Here is a 16,735-nt window from a genome sequence, read left to right on the forward strand (position 1 = left end):
TAGTTCTCGTACCCTCCTTTGAAAATAGAACACAGGGATAGACTCTTTAAAAAAAAAAAAACCAACAATCTGTTTAGTATCAGTGCAGGTCCTAACTATTGAACGTTCGGCTGATTCCTATAATGGGCACCGAGGAGGTATTCTCGATCGTGTCGGTCGAGTTCGAGGTTTTTGGAAACGTTCAAGGTGACTTTTTTTCTTCACATTTTACAGTTTTGTTTTTAGCAACTATTATAAGTCTAAAAATGAAATTAGAAATACAGTTTTCAAATTTTTAAGCTTTATTTTCTGACAAAATTAATTCTAAATAGAAAAATTCCAATTAGGTATCATCAGTATAAACGTTTCATGGCATCACATAGTGAGGCTAACCTGGTATTATGGCCATTTCAGTAAAATTCTTATCATAACTCTTGTTAAGAGAACTTAACATGTAAGTTCCTCTTAAAAAGGATAATTTTATTTCTTTTGACACCGATTTTAATTATTCGCATTATACAGCAAAACATTATCATCACTTTATTCCATGCAAAGTCAAGAAAAACTGTGTGAATCGTGCTAAAATATTTGACCTGGTTTACTTGATCCATTTACTGAAGTTTTTGAGACATGCTGACTACCCAGGAAGGCACACATCAGTCCAATTTGTTAAAAAAAAACTATTTTTTGAGACTCAGTGGGGCTTAAAACGGGTATTTACAGTGAGAACTCGATTTCGGGAGTTAGACACAATATCAATGCTTCCTTTTACTTGTGGTAAGAAAAAATAAAAACATATTCCATTGGTGGGCCAAGAACTACTTACGAATGAAAAATCGTTACTCTAATCACTGACCCTTAAAGGAACTAATTAAGGACACTATGGGGTTATAACCTTACGCTGTACCAATCTAATATTATTGTTATATGAAGCTCAGGTGCGGTCGTCGAACAGTGTTTACATTCTTGTATCTGACATATTAACTATAAAATTAATTATTACTAATGAAACGGCTGCCAATCGAATCTATAAGTGTGACAGAAAGTGGGTCGTCTCGGATTTGGCGCCTCCCGTAATCATATATCACATTGTGCGCTGAAAAGTAACTTGCAAATGTTACCGTCAGTCGTGCCAACTATTCTTTTCCTTTTATTGTGATCTTCTTTTAACATTTCTTGTTCTCTCTCTCTCTCTCTCTCTTACAAGCGTTAAAAAGTAGTAATGGGATCATACTTACAACATTCACAGGAACATTTAAATCGGATTGCAGGAAATTAAAGAGGTTTTTATGGGATTGAGGGACTCTACCCAGAAGGTTCTGTTCTGGTCTCTGGGCAGATAACGCCTGTTGCTTGTTTCGACCTCCCTGAATTATTCCCCCATCAATTGACCAGCAAGGTCAATTCAAACTATTTTTTCTTCTTGTTCTTCAATCATTGTTATTTCCAATTCTCCTCACGGCTGGCAATGTTATCCTTGGTCCGACGAGGAGGAAACTTTATGGAAAATTGGTGGGGGGCAATTAAATATTACATTTGCATATTAAAATAGCCAAGCACACTATGGTATTTTCAATTGTTCTGTCATTAAATATATCTTTTTCATTTTGTTTTTTTATTTATTTAAAAAAAAAGAAAGGAATACATCGAAACACTGTTCATTATATTTCTGAAAGGTTATATTTTTTGTTTTAGAAATTAAGTGCTTTGTTTACATAGTCGATAAAATTATATGTCTTTTAACTTGAGCTTTTTTATTTATTTCTTAAAAATTTACATATGTGTTTTAACATCAATGTGTGTTTTACTTATTTACCAATAAATAATACTTGTTAAATACTTTAGGCAAAGATTATCATAACAATCTAAAGATTTATTTGTTATGCAAAGAAAGATGTCTAGGAGTTGGTATATGGTAATTCTATAAGAGGTGAATGTTTAAAATTGAGGAAAATTTCAATTTAAATTCTATATTTTCCTGTATCTTTATTCTAGTTTATTGCTCATTAATAAAGATTTACCAGAATTATTATTTACTTATCGTTTACTAGAATTGAGCCAAAAATAATGTTTTTTCCTGGAACATGAATTAATCTAAGAATCCAACGTGAAGGGAAAGAATGGACTTTTTATGTGGGTTTTGGTCCAGATTGTTGGATGACAATTAGAGATTTCTTTTCCTTGATTAGCTTCATTTAGGAATTTGTGATTTGCGTGACGCTCTTTTAGGGTTCCAAGATACCAAGGCTGAGCTTTCATGATCATATTTTGAGGCTAGCATTCATATCAGGCATTGGTTTTTTGTGAATACAGGCCTGTTTTCAGAGTCCGGGTATTTGCGGGGCCCATATCTTTGGAAATTCTCTTATCTTTGAGGTCACCATCCAAGGAATATTAGGGAAAGACATTGGGAAGCGATGGGTATATCGATGCCAAACGTGATTATTTCTGAATGCCGGCTCCTTTTTAGTAATAGAAGATGGATACACCATCCTAGTGTTTCTTAATTTGGGAATGCCAAACTCAGAATATAGAGAAGTGGTTGTCGTTCCGGACCTCAGATATTCTCTCTTCCCAGAACTTCCTTGGATAAGGATCTATTCTCCCTAAGACCCATAAAGATTTTTAAAATTTGTGGGACCCGTCCTTGGAATATCTGGGAACTGGTGTATTTACACAGTTAGTGCTCTCCCGGTTGCCGCCTCTCTGTTTTCCCAGAACTTCCCAAAGAGCCTGGGCGATTACCAGGTATAAGAGATTATTGTACTCTCCCAGATTCGTAATATTTTGGCTATGTTAATTTGTTTTCGGCACCAATTAAGAGAGGGGCAATACAGACTAATGTCAGGATAGTCGCAGTGCTCTACATCGCGTTAACAAAACATATAGAAAAGTGACAACATTACGTTTATTACATTTTTGATCACATAACTGCAGTATTTTATCAAATAAAAAATTGAATATCTTGTACTTTTTACAAATAAACGAGTCCAAACGATCACGAGCAACTGCCGAAGGCTGCTTGTTATCTCAGCCTTGTTCACATGCGCAATTTATGGAATGAGCTGTTTAATAGAAATGTACAGGAAAATTACGACGTTGATCCGTTCCTACGCGGCGTCGTAAACCGTTTTTCGACGTAAGTCGGAACATACGTAAGCTGTACCATATACAGTACTGTATTACCATAATAACTGTACAGTACTGAAAGCACTGTACACACTGTAAGCACTGTTAGCCTATCCTAACACAGTATCCTACATAATTATCAAAAAACATATAAAATACTGTAAAGTACGTTTAATAATGAAATGAAACAGTAATAAAAAACAGTAGTGTACTTTACGATATCTAATTTCACTTCCATGGTGATGGCCTTCCTTTTCTTCGATGCACTGCCATCAGAAGGAGTCTGCCTTACGTTTGGGAGCCATAATGAAGGGCAAAAAGTGATCGTGATAACGATGTTAATGGCGTACTGGGATGCTGGTGACGCCGTCTTCCTTAGTACCGAGCCGCTGCACACCAAATCACGTACAGTAGTTCGCGGGCTTTTCCTACTACTGTACAGTACTGCACACCAAAACACGTACAGTAGTTCGCGGGCTTTTCTTAGTACAGACTGTACTGTAAATGGGAGTCGTAACCTCGAAACGTCGTAACTCGAGACCGTAGTAACCCGAGGACTACCTGTAATTCCCTGATTACCTTTTTACGGATATCTACTATTTACGTCCTTTAATTTATTAAAATTGATTTTAAGGGCAAAATATTTTTTAAAAGCTTAGTTTTGTAGCAGCAAACTTGTATTGGAGTCATCAAGCTATTAGTTAATTCAAATAATTTCAAATCAATGATTGAAACGTATGTTGACCAGGATATATTTTTGAACTAGGAAAAATAGCGCAATTGTGTATCTCCCCAAAGCTAGCATATAATTTAATTTAGCTAGCATAATTCCTTAATTGCAGGTGTCTACTTTACAAAATACTGTCGAGACAAGTGTCTGCAACTTGGTCTAGGAGGTTGGGTGAAGAACAGCAAGCGAGGAACTATCCTAGGCAAAATACAAGGACCTAAAGCAGGTGTTGAACAGATGTAAGTACAACAAAGTGACTTATATTAATTGCTGAGAATATTATGAATGTACTTTATGCAGGAGAGCTTAGATTTTTCTGTCCAAAAAGACTCCTCTCTTGAGGGAGTAATCATTGTTGAAAAGGTCGGCCATTTCTTTAGGAATGTTGAGTTCGTACCCCGGTGAAAAAAACCTCTCATGTTTTTTTGTTGGTAAAGTGTCGAGGACCAATGAAATTGCGTTCTCTACAACCCCGCTGAAGTGGTCATGAGCGATGCATTCCTTTCCTGCGGCTCCCCTTATCTCCTCCCTGAGTTGTCCTTTGTAATACTGTTCGCCAATGAAAGGAGTGGGAGTGACTTCTCTTTTATTTACTTACCAATTTGAGATATCAACGTTTTGCAGCTCATACACGAAGAAACGAACTCAAAGCTATTTGTAAAAACCACGTTTTCGGACTCGGGGCCCTCAAAACAGATATATCTTGTAACAAGTCAAAATACAAAAACTGGACGACAGCAATACCTTCTCATAATATTAGTACCTAAAGTAATTCATTAAAATGCACTTTCTGTTTTGAAAAGTTTCGATTTGTTGAACATTATCTTACCCTAATCGATTGAGTGTCCGTAGTATTGAATCAAAATTATTATGTTTTCAATAAAAATCCGAAGTTGCAAGGTAATTTAATTACGCAAACTGCGGTATAAGATAGTGATTATGTTAATGCAGGACGTATTATTATGGATTACAAAGAAACAGCCCCGCCGGTGCAGTTTTTAAAACTCAGGGTCTTTCTATTTATATATTGTCGAAATGACGTCAGACCTGCTCTCGGAATCAATGAGTGCCAATCCTATAATCGATACTTGATCGCAGTAATTAGTTGTATTTGTTTACCATTGTGTCGCCTTGAAACTGCTAACCTTGCGGCCACTTTGAGGGATTTCAGGTTTCTCTGCTTCTTTCTGCAAAACATAATTGTTATTGAGAAATCCTTCAAAGAAATTACAAAAGTTGTAATTATTGATGATGGCGCATCGATCAGGGCGTCAAATTTTTTGAAAACGATTTGAGATATCGAAAACGTGGTTAGCGATATTCTCTGTACAGTAAGGAAGCGAGGTCTCATTATCTTGACAGGGCTACACGTTGTCTTCATTCTAGGTGACGAAGAACAATTCTCGAGGAACCTAGGAAAGGTTTGAACGAAGAACCTCCCTGGTTCTCTTTGTAACATTAGAGTCCTTTGTGGTTTCTCAAATGTTTTACTTTTGACATTAGGTACTTTTTTTTTGGACTCAACAATATTTTAATACGAAGTAAACGGAAGCAAAACTTTTAGTCTTCATAAAAGAAAGACGTAACTCTTAAACTACCATTTTCTAGTGCTGAGCTGGATGTTGCAGGTTGGGTCGTCTTTTCATTGGATAAGCCCCCAAAACAGTGGAAAAAGTCTGAATTCCGGCCTAGATACACCAAAACAAAGTGATTTTTAATCTCAAACAACCATTTTCTAGTGCTGAGTTGGATTTACAGACAGTTCTAGAGCAGTACTGGATATTACAAACTGTGAAATCCTTATTTCATAAAAAATAACCTCTAAAAACCGGAATAGCTATTGCAATACGAGTCAATATAGGCGAGCATTGGTGAAAATGCCAAACTAAATCATTCTACATTCAAGGCAAGTTCATTTCTTTTCAATGCGTCTCCCAGTAATGTCAACTTTGCTAACGGCGAAGACGGAAATGAAAGTATTTGTCTTTAGGCTGCTTAAAAAAAAGGAGCACTTTTTGTTTTAGGCTGGGTTACCAGCAGGGACCTTTAAAGAAGTGGCTAATGTTGTCCGGATGGTGCGAAACTAGATGTGACCGAACCGGAAGCCATTGAAACTTGATGAAATATAATTAATAAAATGTTTTAAGGTAGAATAATAGCAGTGAACACAACTAAGATTACCACAATATTAATTCGAGGAATGTATTGTTATTGTGCAGTAAATCTTCTATTGATTAATAAATTCACTCGTGAATTACATATAGAACATGCTCTTGCGATGTCATAACACTCTAAATGAGTTACAGAACGACCGAGTAGCGGCTAAAATTACAATTTCAATGGGTAAGAGCGTACTCCATGTTTACCGACACATTGCGGGCGACCTGCCATCTTAGATAACCGAGTTAGATGTAAGGTTATCTTCAAAATGACACCAATAATGAAAAGTTGTACCGCAATAGTTCCTCGCGGTGGCGTAGGCTTTCTGACCAATCCATTTTTTTTTTTTTTTTTTTTTTGGCGCATTCACTTGTACTCCAAAAAAGGTAACCTTATGCCCAGGAATAGTTATTTATTTAACAAGTGTGGAAAGTAGTACTTTTCCTCACACGCGGCAGGGTTTGCACGCTCGAGCGAGCGAAGCGAGGCGAGAGCAAGTGCAAATTGCCGAGTGTGAGGAAAATACTTTACACTCGAGTTAAATATTATATTTTTTCTGCAACCATTAGGGTTATTAACTAAAAAAAAAAAAAAACTAAACAGGAATCACTAGAATCCATTTTAAATTTCTATAAGGTAACACTATAACCTTTTTAACTGTTATAATTAAAGATATCTAATTATTTATTAAAGTATTATTTTTATTTCTATATTCCTTTCAATTTTTATTTTATTTTTTAATATTCGTTTTTTAATTATTTAGTTACGTTAAATAAGCGTATTAAAGTTTTACAGAAAATATTTAATAACAAAACTTCTTATATCAAGGAAGCACAATAAAGTTTTTCCACTCACTAGTGAGGAAAGTGACACTAATGGGAATTTTTCCCCACTAGTGAGGTAAAGTTGGGCATTACACAGCTGATTTTAATTGAGTAATGAGAACATTCCTACATGGTTGCAGAAAAATGATTTTTATGTCTTGTTTTTTATTACTTTAATTAGGACGAGAAAGAATTACACTGGAAATTTTGGGCACGTTCTTAGAAAATCTCAGGAATACTGAAAATTTACATTCATTCATCAAGACAGGCAACTTACGGTAGGCCGGCTTTTCTTTAAAGTTTGATATTTTTGATTGAAAAATCTCTGTTCACACGAACAAAGTGTAGTCTTGCCTCTCTCTCAGAAGTGCTCTTTGTAATTAGTTTTCAATGAAAATGATTCATTAAGATGACCGATTTTGTGCCACATTGTGGCATCCTTTGTTGGCACTTTAGCAGACTGTCAAATTTGATCTTTAAGCGAGTTTTTCTTTTTTGATTTTTGGTAGATAAATATGTGCAGATCAATTTGTATAAATAACTTATTCGTAATGAGAGGACTGTAAAACGGATATATCTGTCGAACTGAAAATTAAAAATTTGTACTATTACAATTTTCCCGGAGAAAATTGAAATAATCTCAATATTTTCCTTAACTAGTAAAATAAATAATAAGACCATTTAGTTTGTAACTCAGTTACAAGCCTGACTGTGCTGCAGACCCTATTACAAATTCTATAAACAAATAGAAGTAAATTGACTATATGCCAAAATGTAACAGAGAGCCTAGTTGTAGGTCGGGCTACACACTTCTTTATAAAGGACATTCTTTATTATTATTGTTATTATTATTATTATTACCCGTGATACCTGTAACTACAGGACGGAAGTCTTTCAAAAGGATAACTAGAAGTAGTTAGGTCACTTTGATTTTAAGAACAGCCTAGACCAGGCGTCGGCCGCATGCGGCTCTTTTATCCAAATTGTGTGGCTCTTCAGCCTGTCCAAAATAAATTATATATTTCAATTTTATTGCAACAAATGAAAATTCCATTTATTAAAGGTATTTTTTCAAAAATAATTTTAAATGCGATAGGTTGGAAATTGAATAGAATTATACAATATCAAAATAAAGTACTTGATTTATATTGTAAGACTGCCGCCCTTTCATTCGTTAAGTTATTATTTATTTGTTTATTTACTTTGCAATATGTGGAAATAAATACATAAAACATTTAAATGTTATTGAATATCATAAAATAATAATTTGTGAATACAAATGATCTACAGAATTTTATACTTTGATCATCCTTGCGGCTCTTGGTAAGATTTATTAAAATTATTTAAGGTGAAATGGCTCTCTACCTAAAATAGGTTGCCGACCGCTGGCCTAGAATATAGTTTGACCGCAAAACAAAACTACACGGTAAAGGGAAAATTAGGCAAGCCAGTTCTATTCCCACTCTAAATCTATCTGCAAAATTTATAACTATCAAAACTTACTTTTGTATGTCTTTGATTTTGCAACAAGACTGCTTTAATTATTTCCTGGTTGTAGCAAAGACTTTCGGCGGGATTTAGCAAATGTTTCTTTGTACTCTTGACATTAACCTCTCCTGCACTGTTATCTGATCAGAAAGCAAGGCGGTGAGCCATTTCCATTACTCTAAGCAATCTACGTGGGCGTGTCTTTAGACAGCATTCTGGATTCCATCCTACACTGAGGACGTCCGCAGCAATCTCCAAACTTTTAATCACAACCCCAGGAGATCACTCTACCATTATATCCTTACCATTCTGATTCTATTTACGTGTTCTCCCAATATTGAACAAGAAAACACGGAGCTCAGTGAAAGCTGGAGTCAAAAAACATGGGGAATCAGGCTTATCTTCACCGGCGCTCTCGTGGACATTCACATGCAGACCACCACTACATTGTGCTCACTTAACCCATACCTAAACAATACATACGATCAAATTGGTCAAAATTACGCGATTGGATTGTATGATGAAGGATACGTGACCATGAGGGATAAAAAAAAAAAACATTCTTGTCATTTTGTCCTGTGCGACTAAATTTAGATATAGAGGCTGACAGTAAATTCCACACTGGATCGTCTAGTCTAGGTGCAAAGTGTGAAGTTCAACTTACAAGAGATTGATTCACGCGTTAGAATCTTCCCTTTCTAAATTTAGACGTTTTGTCAACTGAACTCGCTCGGACGCTCTGATCGTGTGCGCCTGTCTGAACGGTCGGCTCTGAGCTAAAGCTAATCTCCGGACTATCTTTGTCTCTTATTAATTAACATTTTGACGTATAAAAATAAAATTTTCATTCATTTCATTAAATTGATTTTTATTAATGAGTAGTTGGCACAACAAATTATGTTGTGAAGTTCCTTACTTAATATTTTCTCAGTTATCACAATTTTTAATTTATTAGTCATTTACATCTGTAAATAATTACAACAGTAAATTTGAGGAACAGCTCACAAGAGCCATTTCTGAGGAGACTCAACAGAAAATAAGGTTTCCGTTAATTCTTAGCGCTTAGTCTCCCTTAACGGAGTCACGAGGCCAGTGTCTGGGCAGCTTTTTTCAAGGAGAAGAGGAATCAAGATGGCGGAGAAGTAGATTAAGAATACTTAGAGTCGAATGAAACTTATAACCAATTTGGTAAGAAAAGGAATGTTGAGGTCTTGATGTACGTTAACATTTGCCTTGCATAAGGGGGGCATCAAAGGTTAGTGTATCATGATTTTGATACGATAAGTTGGGTTCGGCGATTATGTGGCTCCAGCATTGATCGTCTCCAGGTCACTATAGAAGTTTAAACAGGTTAGGTTCTCGTCGTTAAATGAGGGTTTCATATGAGTTCTTTTCGCTGAAAATTTTAAGTGGTTTCCGAGGTGTAATACCATTTTAGAGGTAATATTATAGTCCATCTAATTATGTATGACTTTTATCTCAATAATTTTGAATCTCCATTTGTGAAATCAACATTCTGAAGAGCTTAGTTGACTTTAAAGACTTCTAAAGGCAAAGTAAATAAGTTGACAAAAATGCATGTAACTGAACAATAGTTATTTTTATCTAAGACCTGTCATAAATAACATTCAGTAATTTAAAGTGGATGAAACTGGTTATACTGCTCGCCACAATGGCGCCACTATTTATTTGTAATAGCTTGGCGTCTTTAAGGATAAAATTCGGTAACAACTAAAAAAAGTCTACAATCCAAGTAAAGTTTTGGTTTCTTCTTCAGGAAAATTGATTTTAAGTGGACTTGGAGCCTGAAAGAATCTATGATTTCAAGATTTAATTGAGTATAAGGAAATCTGTGGGCTAAACTCGAAGTAATCGGAAAAAAAGGAAGTCTGAGAATGATCAAATCTGATTCCAGCGACAGTGACAAATGGTGGTATTGCAGTTTCCATGGAGATTGAATATTTAAAAATATTTTGTTTTGAATCAAACTAAATTTAATTTAAAAACAAAAATTGTTTTTCATTCGAATATTATTTTTGAATTTTAAATTTAATAGATCAGCGTTGTATCTCAGAACATCGAAATGTCTAATTACCGAATATCGCACAACAATGAAGTTATGTCTGGTTTAATGCAGTTGCAAGATGAAGCAAAACAATCACAAGTGGCTAGAAATCTGTGGAATAGCTTGCAATCCTTTGTAGAGGATAATAACGAATCGGTCTGCATCGCCGTATCCTCCATAGTCCGAATGTTGAACAGACCTCCTACTGGCCAACATAGAAAGAGACCACGTAGAGAATGTGTACAGGCAAGAAAACCAATAAAACAACCGCGGAGAAAAGGGAAACGAACAACAGTGATCACGTCTTGGTGTGTGAACAGATCGCGATGTTGTGATGTGCTCAAACAGATTCTCAACGCGAAAACTAGAAGTCGAACTGGTAAATAGAGTGGAAAAACAGAAGAAAATAAATATGGCAAATTTTACTTTTTTATGTTTTTTAATGCAGTGATTTTTTTTATTTTTGGGAGTGGTGTAGGCTTCCCTTCAGGAACCTTGATTTCCAGTTTTCGATAACCCAGGTGGACTAGCCACTTCTTCAACGATCGTGACTGGTTAAAGCCTGTATCTTTACCAAACGAACTAGAGCCTAGAAATTTATTTCGTGTTCGTTTGGTGTAAATGGTGTTCCTTTAGTTGTAAATATTTCGCAAACTTCATTAAATAATAAAAAGAAAGACAAGGGAACAAATTTAAAGAAATCATATGTGTAGTTCGGATTTTAGCCACCTAGGGGCGTGGCCTAATCTTGAATTGAGTGTGTTGTGGTAGTTACCAAGTCAACTGCCACATTTAATTAAATAAATATAAAACTTGTTTAAATATAGAACAGTAAACTACACATGATGTTGCATTAGGAATTATTATTATTGCACATTTGCTTCTAGCGTGATTTTTGTTCTAAAGATCATATTGTAACTACAGTAACTGGTGTCCTAAATCTATTTATTTCCTATTTCTCCTATACATAACTCTGTTGGAGATGAAGGAGAGCAGGCGGTCAATATGATTGCAAACAATACACGTATTTGATTTGGATGTAGGTTTTTCACGTATTTCTGAATCTCAACAAACAAAATCAGCCGACCTTATGAGTAAACTATACGCACCTCATAAAAATACAATGTTCAAAATCGAAATTGAGAAGATTCCATAAAAATTAATGATGATTTTGAATTTCCCTTTTTGTTTCTAAACCTCTACTTGCGAGACTAGCCGGCCTATTGTGAATACATCATTTTATTTTGTTATATATCATTCATTATTTTATTTTTGTGTGTTGGTACAGGATATCTTGGCTGTCGCAAACAGGAAGTCCTGGATGCAAAATAGAACGCTGTGAACTTAGAGACTTTGAATATCTTGCTAGACAAGATTTCCGTGGTTTTAGTATTAGATTTTGATGGTCTTTTCTTTCTTTTTCTTTTTTGAAATTATTTATATAAAATATAAACAATTAAGGTGTAATTAAATGTGAAAAAAAAACCTGTATGTATAATTACATATATATCCCAATCTAAACTTATTTTAATGTTGCTAGCAACATCTTGAAGAGTAAATACATATGTAGAAAGAATGTGTTAAACGCCACGAAGGTTGAAACATTCAGATTTTGTACCAGACTAAATGAAATATTCCAAGTAGAGCTACTACTCGTATATCAACTTAAACCCATCTCCCAGGTCATTGCAAATTAAAAGACGTCATAAAGGAAGCAGTTTACCAGCCAGCTGTGAGTCAATGAAACCTAATAATAAATGTGCTGCCCTTTATTATAATTTGTGGTTAGTTTTTGTTGAATTATGTTAGAAATACATATGTATCAATAGTTGTGATGAATATGTTAAGTACAGAATGAGTAACAAAACGAAAAAATCTTTATAAGATGTTACCAAAAGTTTGGTGCGAAATTCGGATATTATTTTTTTAAGGTTAATCATCGATAAATGCGCTCTGGTGTACTGTGGTTGAAAAGATAAATGTAATGGATAACAGTGTAATACTTTTATAAACGCGAAAGATGTATGATAACAATTTTTGTTGTGATGTACTATGTAAATAAATAAAATAATTGTGTATATATTGTTTTTTTGGTAAAATTGATACATAAATGAAATAATTTTTTTTATAAAAATAAAAATCTAAGTATAGGTAAACACCGTATCTGTGTTCACAGTAAAGCGAAATGTTAATCCTTGGTGCTAAGTTTGGATAGGCATAAAACTGGAATGTGGTCTGTTGGGAGTCCCAAAAAAGAAGTTTTTTCACAAAATAGTTGCTCTTTCTCTGCCTCGTTGTACTCGTAACTCAAATCCGAAAAATCGTAAGTACATAAAATTTTGTAATTTCTCTGAATTACTAACAGAGGAGTCTATGATAAGGATTTAGTCAAAATCAATCTACCGAAAACTGAATAAGTGTTAATCATTTTGTTTTAAATTTTCTTAATACCTATTCACTTGAATTTGTTTAAACTTATTGAACTAATTGGTTATTTGTAAGCCTACAAATTTATTTGAAATATTTCCATGATAATTGGATTAAGGGATTTTCGAAAAGAAGTTTGGTGGTTAACCATTCCTCTACAGTACCATTACGGTTAATTCAACAGACAAAGAGTTGTTTGTGGTCAAGGAAGTTCCATCTCGGACAATTTTCCGTATTTTCCAATCTTGAGCTCATTGCCGCATATTTAATGTTATTTATTTATTTTTTTTAGTAACACCCATTAGGAAAATTATATAAGTAACAGGAAACAATTTAAATTTGTTGGTAATTTAAGACAAAAGTGTCGTGTAACAATTTCGCCGCTTACACCTAGGTTCTGTAGACGGCACCTGGGAATTCCTGGTTTAAACAAGTTACACAGGGAAAGATATTGTAAATTTTTTGCTGTTACCAACGCTCATATTTTTTATTTTTTTCTAAGAATCAAAGTTCGGGGACTGGAAATACCAGCGACCTCTATTACAGACCATGTCTTGTAACAATGTCCTTTAAAGTTTTTAAAATTTATTCAAATTATACAAGGAAAAATGCAGGATCATTATTAATTCGTTCTTACTGGGAGTCATGATCCAATATGATTATTAAAGGTCACAACCATAGTAAGTGATATTTTAAAAAAACGTGACTTTCTTCAAATATATAATTACAATTTTTTTTTTTAATTACCCTTATCTGTCATAAATTACATACGCAGGTAGGTTTGAATACTTACACAACCTCGTAGAACCACCGTCAAATTCGAAATTATTTAAATTCTCCCTGGTAATCCCCTTAAAAAACCATTGTTTCCAGGAATAAAAAAAAATGTGATACTAATAATACAAGCTCGCCTAGTTCAATGAAAATTTTTAGAGCTGTTTTTTGCCTTTGAATGAACATAGAGGAGCTAGCTTAAAATGAAAAAAAATCTCAGAGGACCCTCCCCCCCCAAAATACAGTTTTCCGAGTACATTGAAATGAAAGTAAGGGCTGGGGGAAATTGTAACCAAAGGCTTTCCTACTTATAATCATTTTAGGTACGATTTGTTGCAGTGATGTAAAGATAAACGACTTTAGAAGGAAAATAAACGTCAAAGAATTTCTCTGAAAAGAACGAAAGAAAATTAGAGAAGCCTTCTCCAACCACCATCAGAAGTTTCATAGAAATGAAGAAGTGGATTACACTCGAAAACGCTTCTCAAGAGTTGATGCGACAAATACAAGATGCCGTTGCTATTTTTAATGAATTTCATGCTGAGAAGAAGTAAAGAACATTTCAGTCTAGATTTGACATCATCCTTGATGACAGGATAGTCCTACAAATGGATCATAAGAGGATATTGACGATCCTATTGATCTCGAACCAACCACATGGGGGAAACTAAATTCATCTTCAACTACTACTTAATAAAAAATACACAGATGATTGGACTTGCTACAAAATGAAACGCAATCTGTCCGCTATTTCCAGAAATACATCATAGAATTGAATATTAAGCATCCATTGAAGTTTTCCTTCATTCAAATACTTCAAAAAATCTGGTGCTCACACACCCACTACTATTCCCAAAGTTCTAATTTATACTCCCCAAACTCTTTAACATTTGATCAACATTATCCAGATTGTAACCGTTGCATTGGCGCTATAATGTAACTTTACAGCCTGCCCCAACCTCTCGATAAATGCTTTAAAATGAATTTTCCTAAAACCACGAGGACTGTAAGAGAAATTGCGTGTTCACAAGTAAGGAATAAATAAAACCACACAGCAAAGTAGTCACATCAAATATTTTAATTGTTCGATCAGAATATAAAGCTTTATATCTAATTCATATGACACTTAGAAAGATATTTTTATTTACTTGACCCCCTTATTTTCAAATATTTTTTATATAAATATAAGTATCAACTTTTTATTACACAGATAAAAATAATAATAATAAATACAAAAAACTTTGAACATTTTTGTATTCATATTTCTGTCTACAAAGAAGATCGAAAAAGAAATATTACTGCAATGAATGTAATTTCTAAGAAGACAAGAGTTAGCGATAGGTTTTCCGTTTAATCCTTTTTGTAAAATGGAAAAATACAATTTGAAAAAATATTTAAAATATACTTTATTTAGAGAAAAAACAAATTCTGCGAAAAATCAATAAGAACAACATAGCCTTCTTTGTGATGATGTTCTTAAAAGTTGAGTGTTATATTCTTATATTATTAACTATTACTACTTAATAGACAACATATGCCACAGGATATTTAGTAATACAAAAGTAATCAATTAAATAAGGTCAGAATAAAAATTAATAATAATAAATACTGTCTTTATTTCCTCTAAAAAAATATATATTATATATTTACAGCTATAACAAAAGTATACAAAATTATGTCGAGTTAAGACTTAGTAATGAATAGCAAATATTGATTGCATTGGCAGTAGCACAAGGTTTTTGGAAATTTCTCTTCGACAGGTTGGGTTACACTATCAGTGATTAGCAGCCCCTAAATATAGGGGGAATCAATTGAATCGTTTCATGGGTTCCCGACAGGAGCAACAACTTTCTTCATTCATAATGGGAAATCCAAAAGCTAAGTGGATGGGTGCGGCTCTTGTAGAGACAATAGAAGTGGAAATGCCGTCTACCATAATCTGGATAGAACTACCAACAGCTGGTGTACAATGTGAGGCACTTGCGAGACCTGAGGGAAATCCTGGATCCAGGAAAAGGAGAGATTTCTTCTGGCAATTCCTTTACTTCCTGCTGTACAATAAGCCACTTCTGGCTAAACAGGGCCTGGAGAACAATATCACCATTACTTGATTCTAAATTTAAATCCTTCAATAAGTACACAACTATAACCTTTTAGCATCCCTCTAATGGCCAATTAATTCACTAAAACGTTCAATTGTGCCACTTGTTAAGTGATTGTCATAAACGACAGTGAATTCCCGATTTTCCAGATCGAAACGGCACTTGAATTGATCAAAACTAAAAGTTAATAGAAAATTTGTCCATTACAATGGTATGAATAGGATTGGGATAAAGTTATCGGAGTTAAGAATTAGTTATAGGCAAAATTTATCCATTTCTTTCGATCGAATGGATCGAAATTCCATTTTTCATTGAAGGTAATATAAATAAACCTGCTAACCACCATTTGACCAAGTTAATGGATTGTAGAAAATACATTGATCATTTGTGGACAATCTTTGCATGAAAATACCTGAAGATCCCTCCAATAATCTAGGACAAGTGTATAAAGGTTGATCGTCAATAACTGCTTGAAAAAGCAGTAATGTTGAAAAACACCCAACTTTGACCATTTTTTTTTTATTCCATTTTCTATAAAATACTGAAGAAACTAGGCCCAAGATTAGAAGAACAACAGGTAAACTGCATGAGGAGATGCATAGATAATCCTCTAATAGAAGGTTCAGAAGTTAGGTGGTAAGCCGGATCTTTGATTAGAAGATATCCTCTCTAGAAAATTACCTGAATTCCTTTTTTTTTTGGGACCCAGAACCTTTTTTGGGACATAAATCAGCAAAGCTCAGTTTATGCCTTGAAATAATTTCTACTACCCAGCTAAAGAAATTGCCCGGTTCCTTGCTATATCCACAACAAGCAAGTTTAGTCATCCTAAGCTAACAGCTGACAAAAAAAGGTTGCAATTCATCAAGGTTACCTGTCACAATAACTATCCCCTCCCAGTGTTGCCCGGCCAAATTTCTCTTATCCTTTCCTGATCATTGCTAAGGCTGGAAACATAGTGGAGCGGCGAGCAAAGCGGCGATGATAGCGAAGAGCAAAGCGGCAAAAACAAAAACTAGAAATAGATAGAGTTGCTCTATCTTCGCTTTGCTCGCCA

General features: G+C 34.3%; 2 protein-coding genes across 24 annotated transcripts in view; one reads left to right on the top strand and one right to left on the bottom strand.

Annotated features, from left to right (window-relative positions):
* On the top strand, positions 1-14,874 carry LOC141451832 (acylphosphatase-2). Of its 4 annotated transcripts, none has more exons than XR_012457133.1 (4): positions 10,260-10,754; positions 11,664-12,397; positions 12,552-12,698; positions 13,916-14,874. XR_012457133.1 is itself a non-coding variant. In XM_074123544.1 (3 exons), exons 1-3 carry the CDS (start codon positions 123-125, stop codon positions 11,776-11,778), a joined length of 306 nt encoding a protein of 101 aa, XP_073979645.1. In that variant the 5' UTR covers positions 1-122; the 3' UTR covers positions 11,779-12,455. The 4 variants fall into 4 exon arrangements, 2 of the variants coding, with proteins under 2 accessions (XP_073979645.1, XP_073979644.1); XR_012457134.1 differs by having other exon boundaries at positions 11,664-12,159; XM_074123544.1 differs by lacking the exons at positions 10,260-10,754; positions 12,552-12,698; positions 13,916-14,874 and adding exons at positions 1-186; positions 3,951-4,077 and having other exon boundaries at positions 11,664-12,455.
* The window catches only part of Mnn1 (menin 1), a 14,445-nt gene continuing 12,341 nt past the window's right edge, over positions 14,632-16,735 (bottom strand). For all 20 annotated transcript variants that reach the window (XM_074123542.1, XM_074123541.1, XM_074123540.1 and 17 more), the window contains one exon: positions 14,632-16,619. The gene's annotated coding sequence lies outside the window, so the exon portion shown is untranslated. The remainder of the gene's footprint in view (positions 16,620-16,735) is intronic.

The sequence above is a fragment of the Rhodnius prolixus genome, unplaced genomic scaffold, assembly GCF_049639745.1.
Source record: "Rhodnius prolixus isolate KJV_2025 unplaced genomic scaffold, Rpr scaffold_14, whole genome shotgun sequence".
NCBI classification, from domain to species: Eukaryota; Metazoa; Arthropoda; class Insecta; order Hemiptera; family Reduviidae; genus Rhodnius; species Rhodnius prolixus.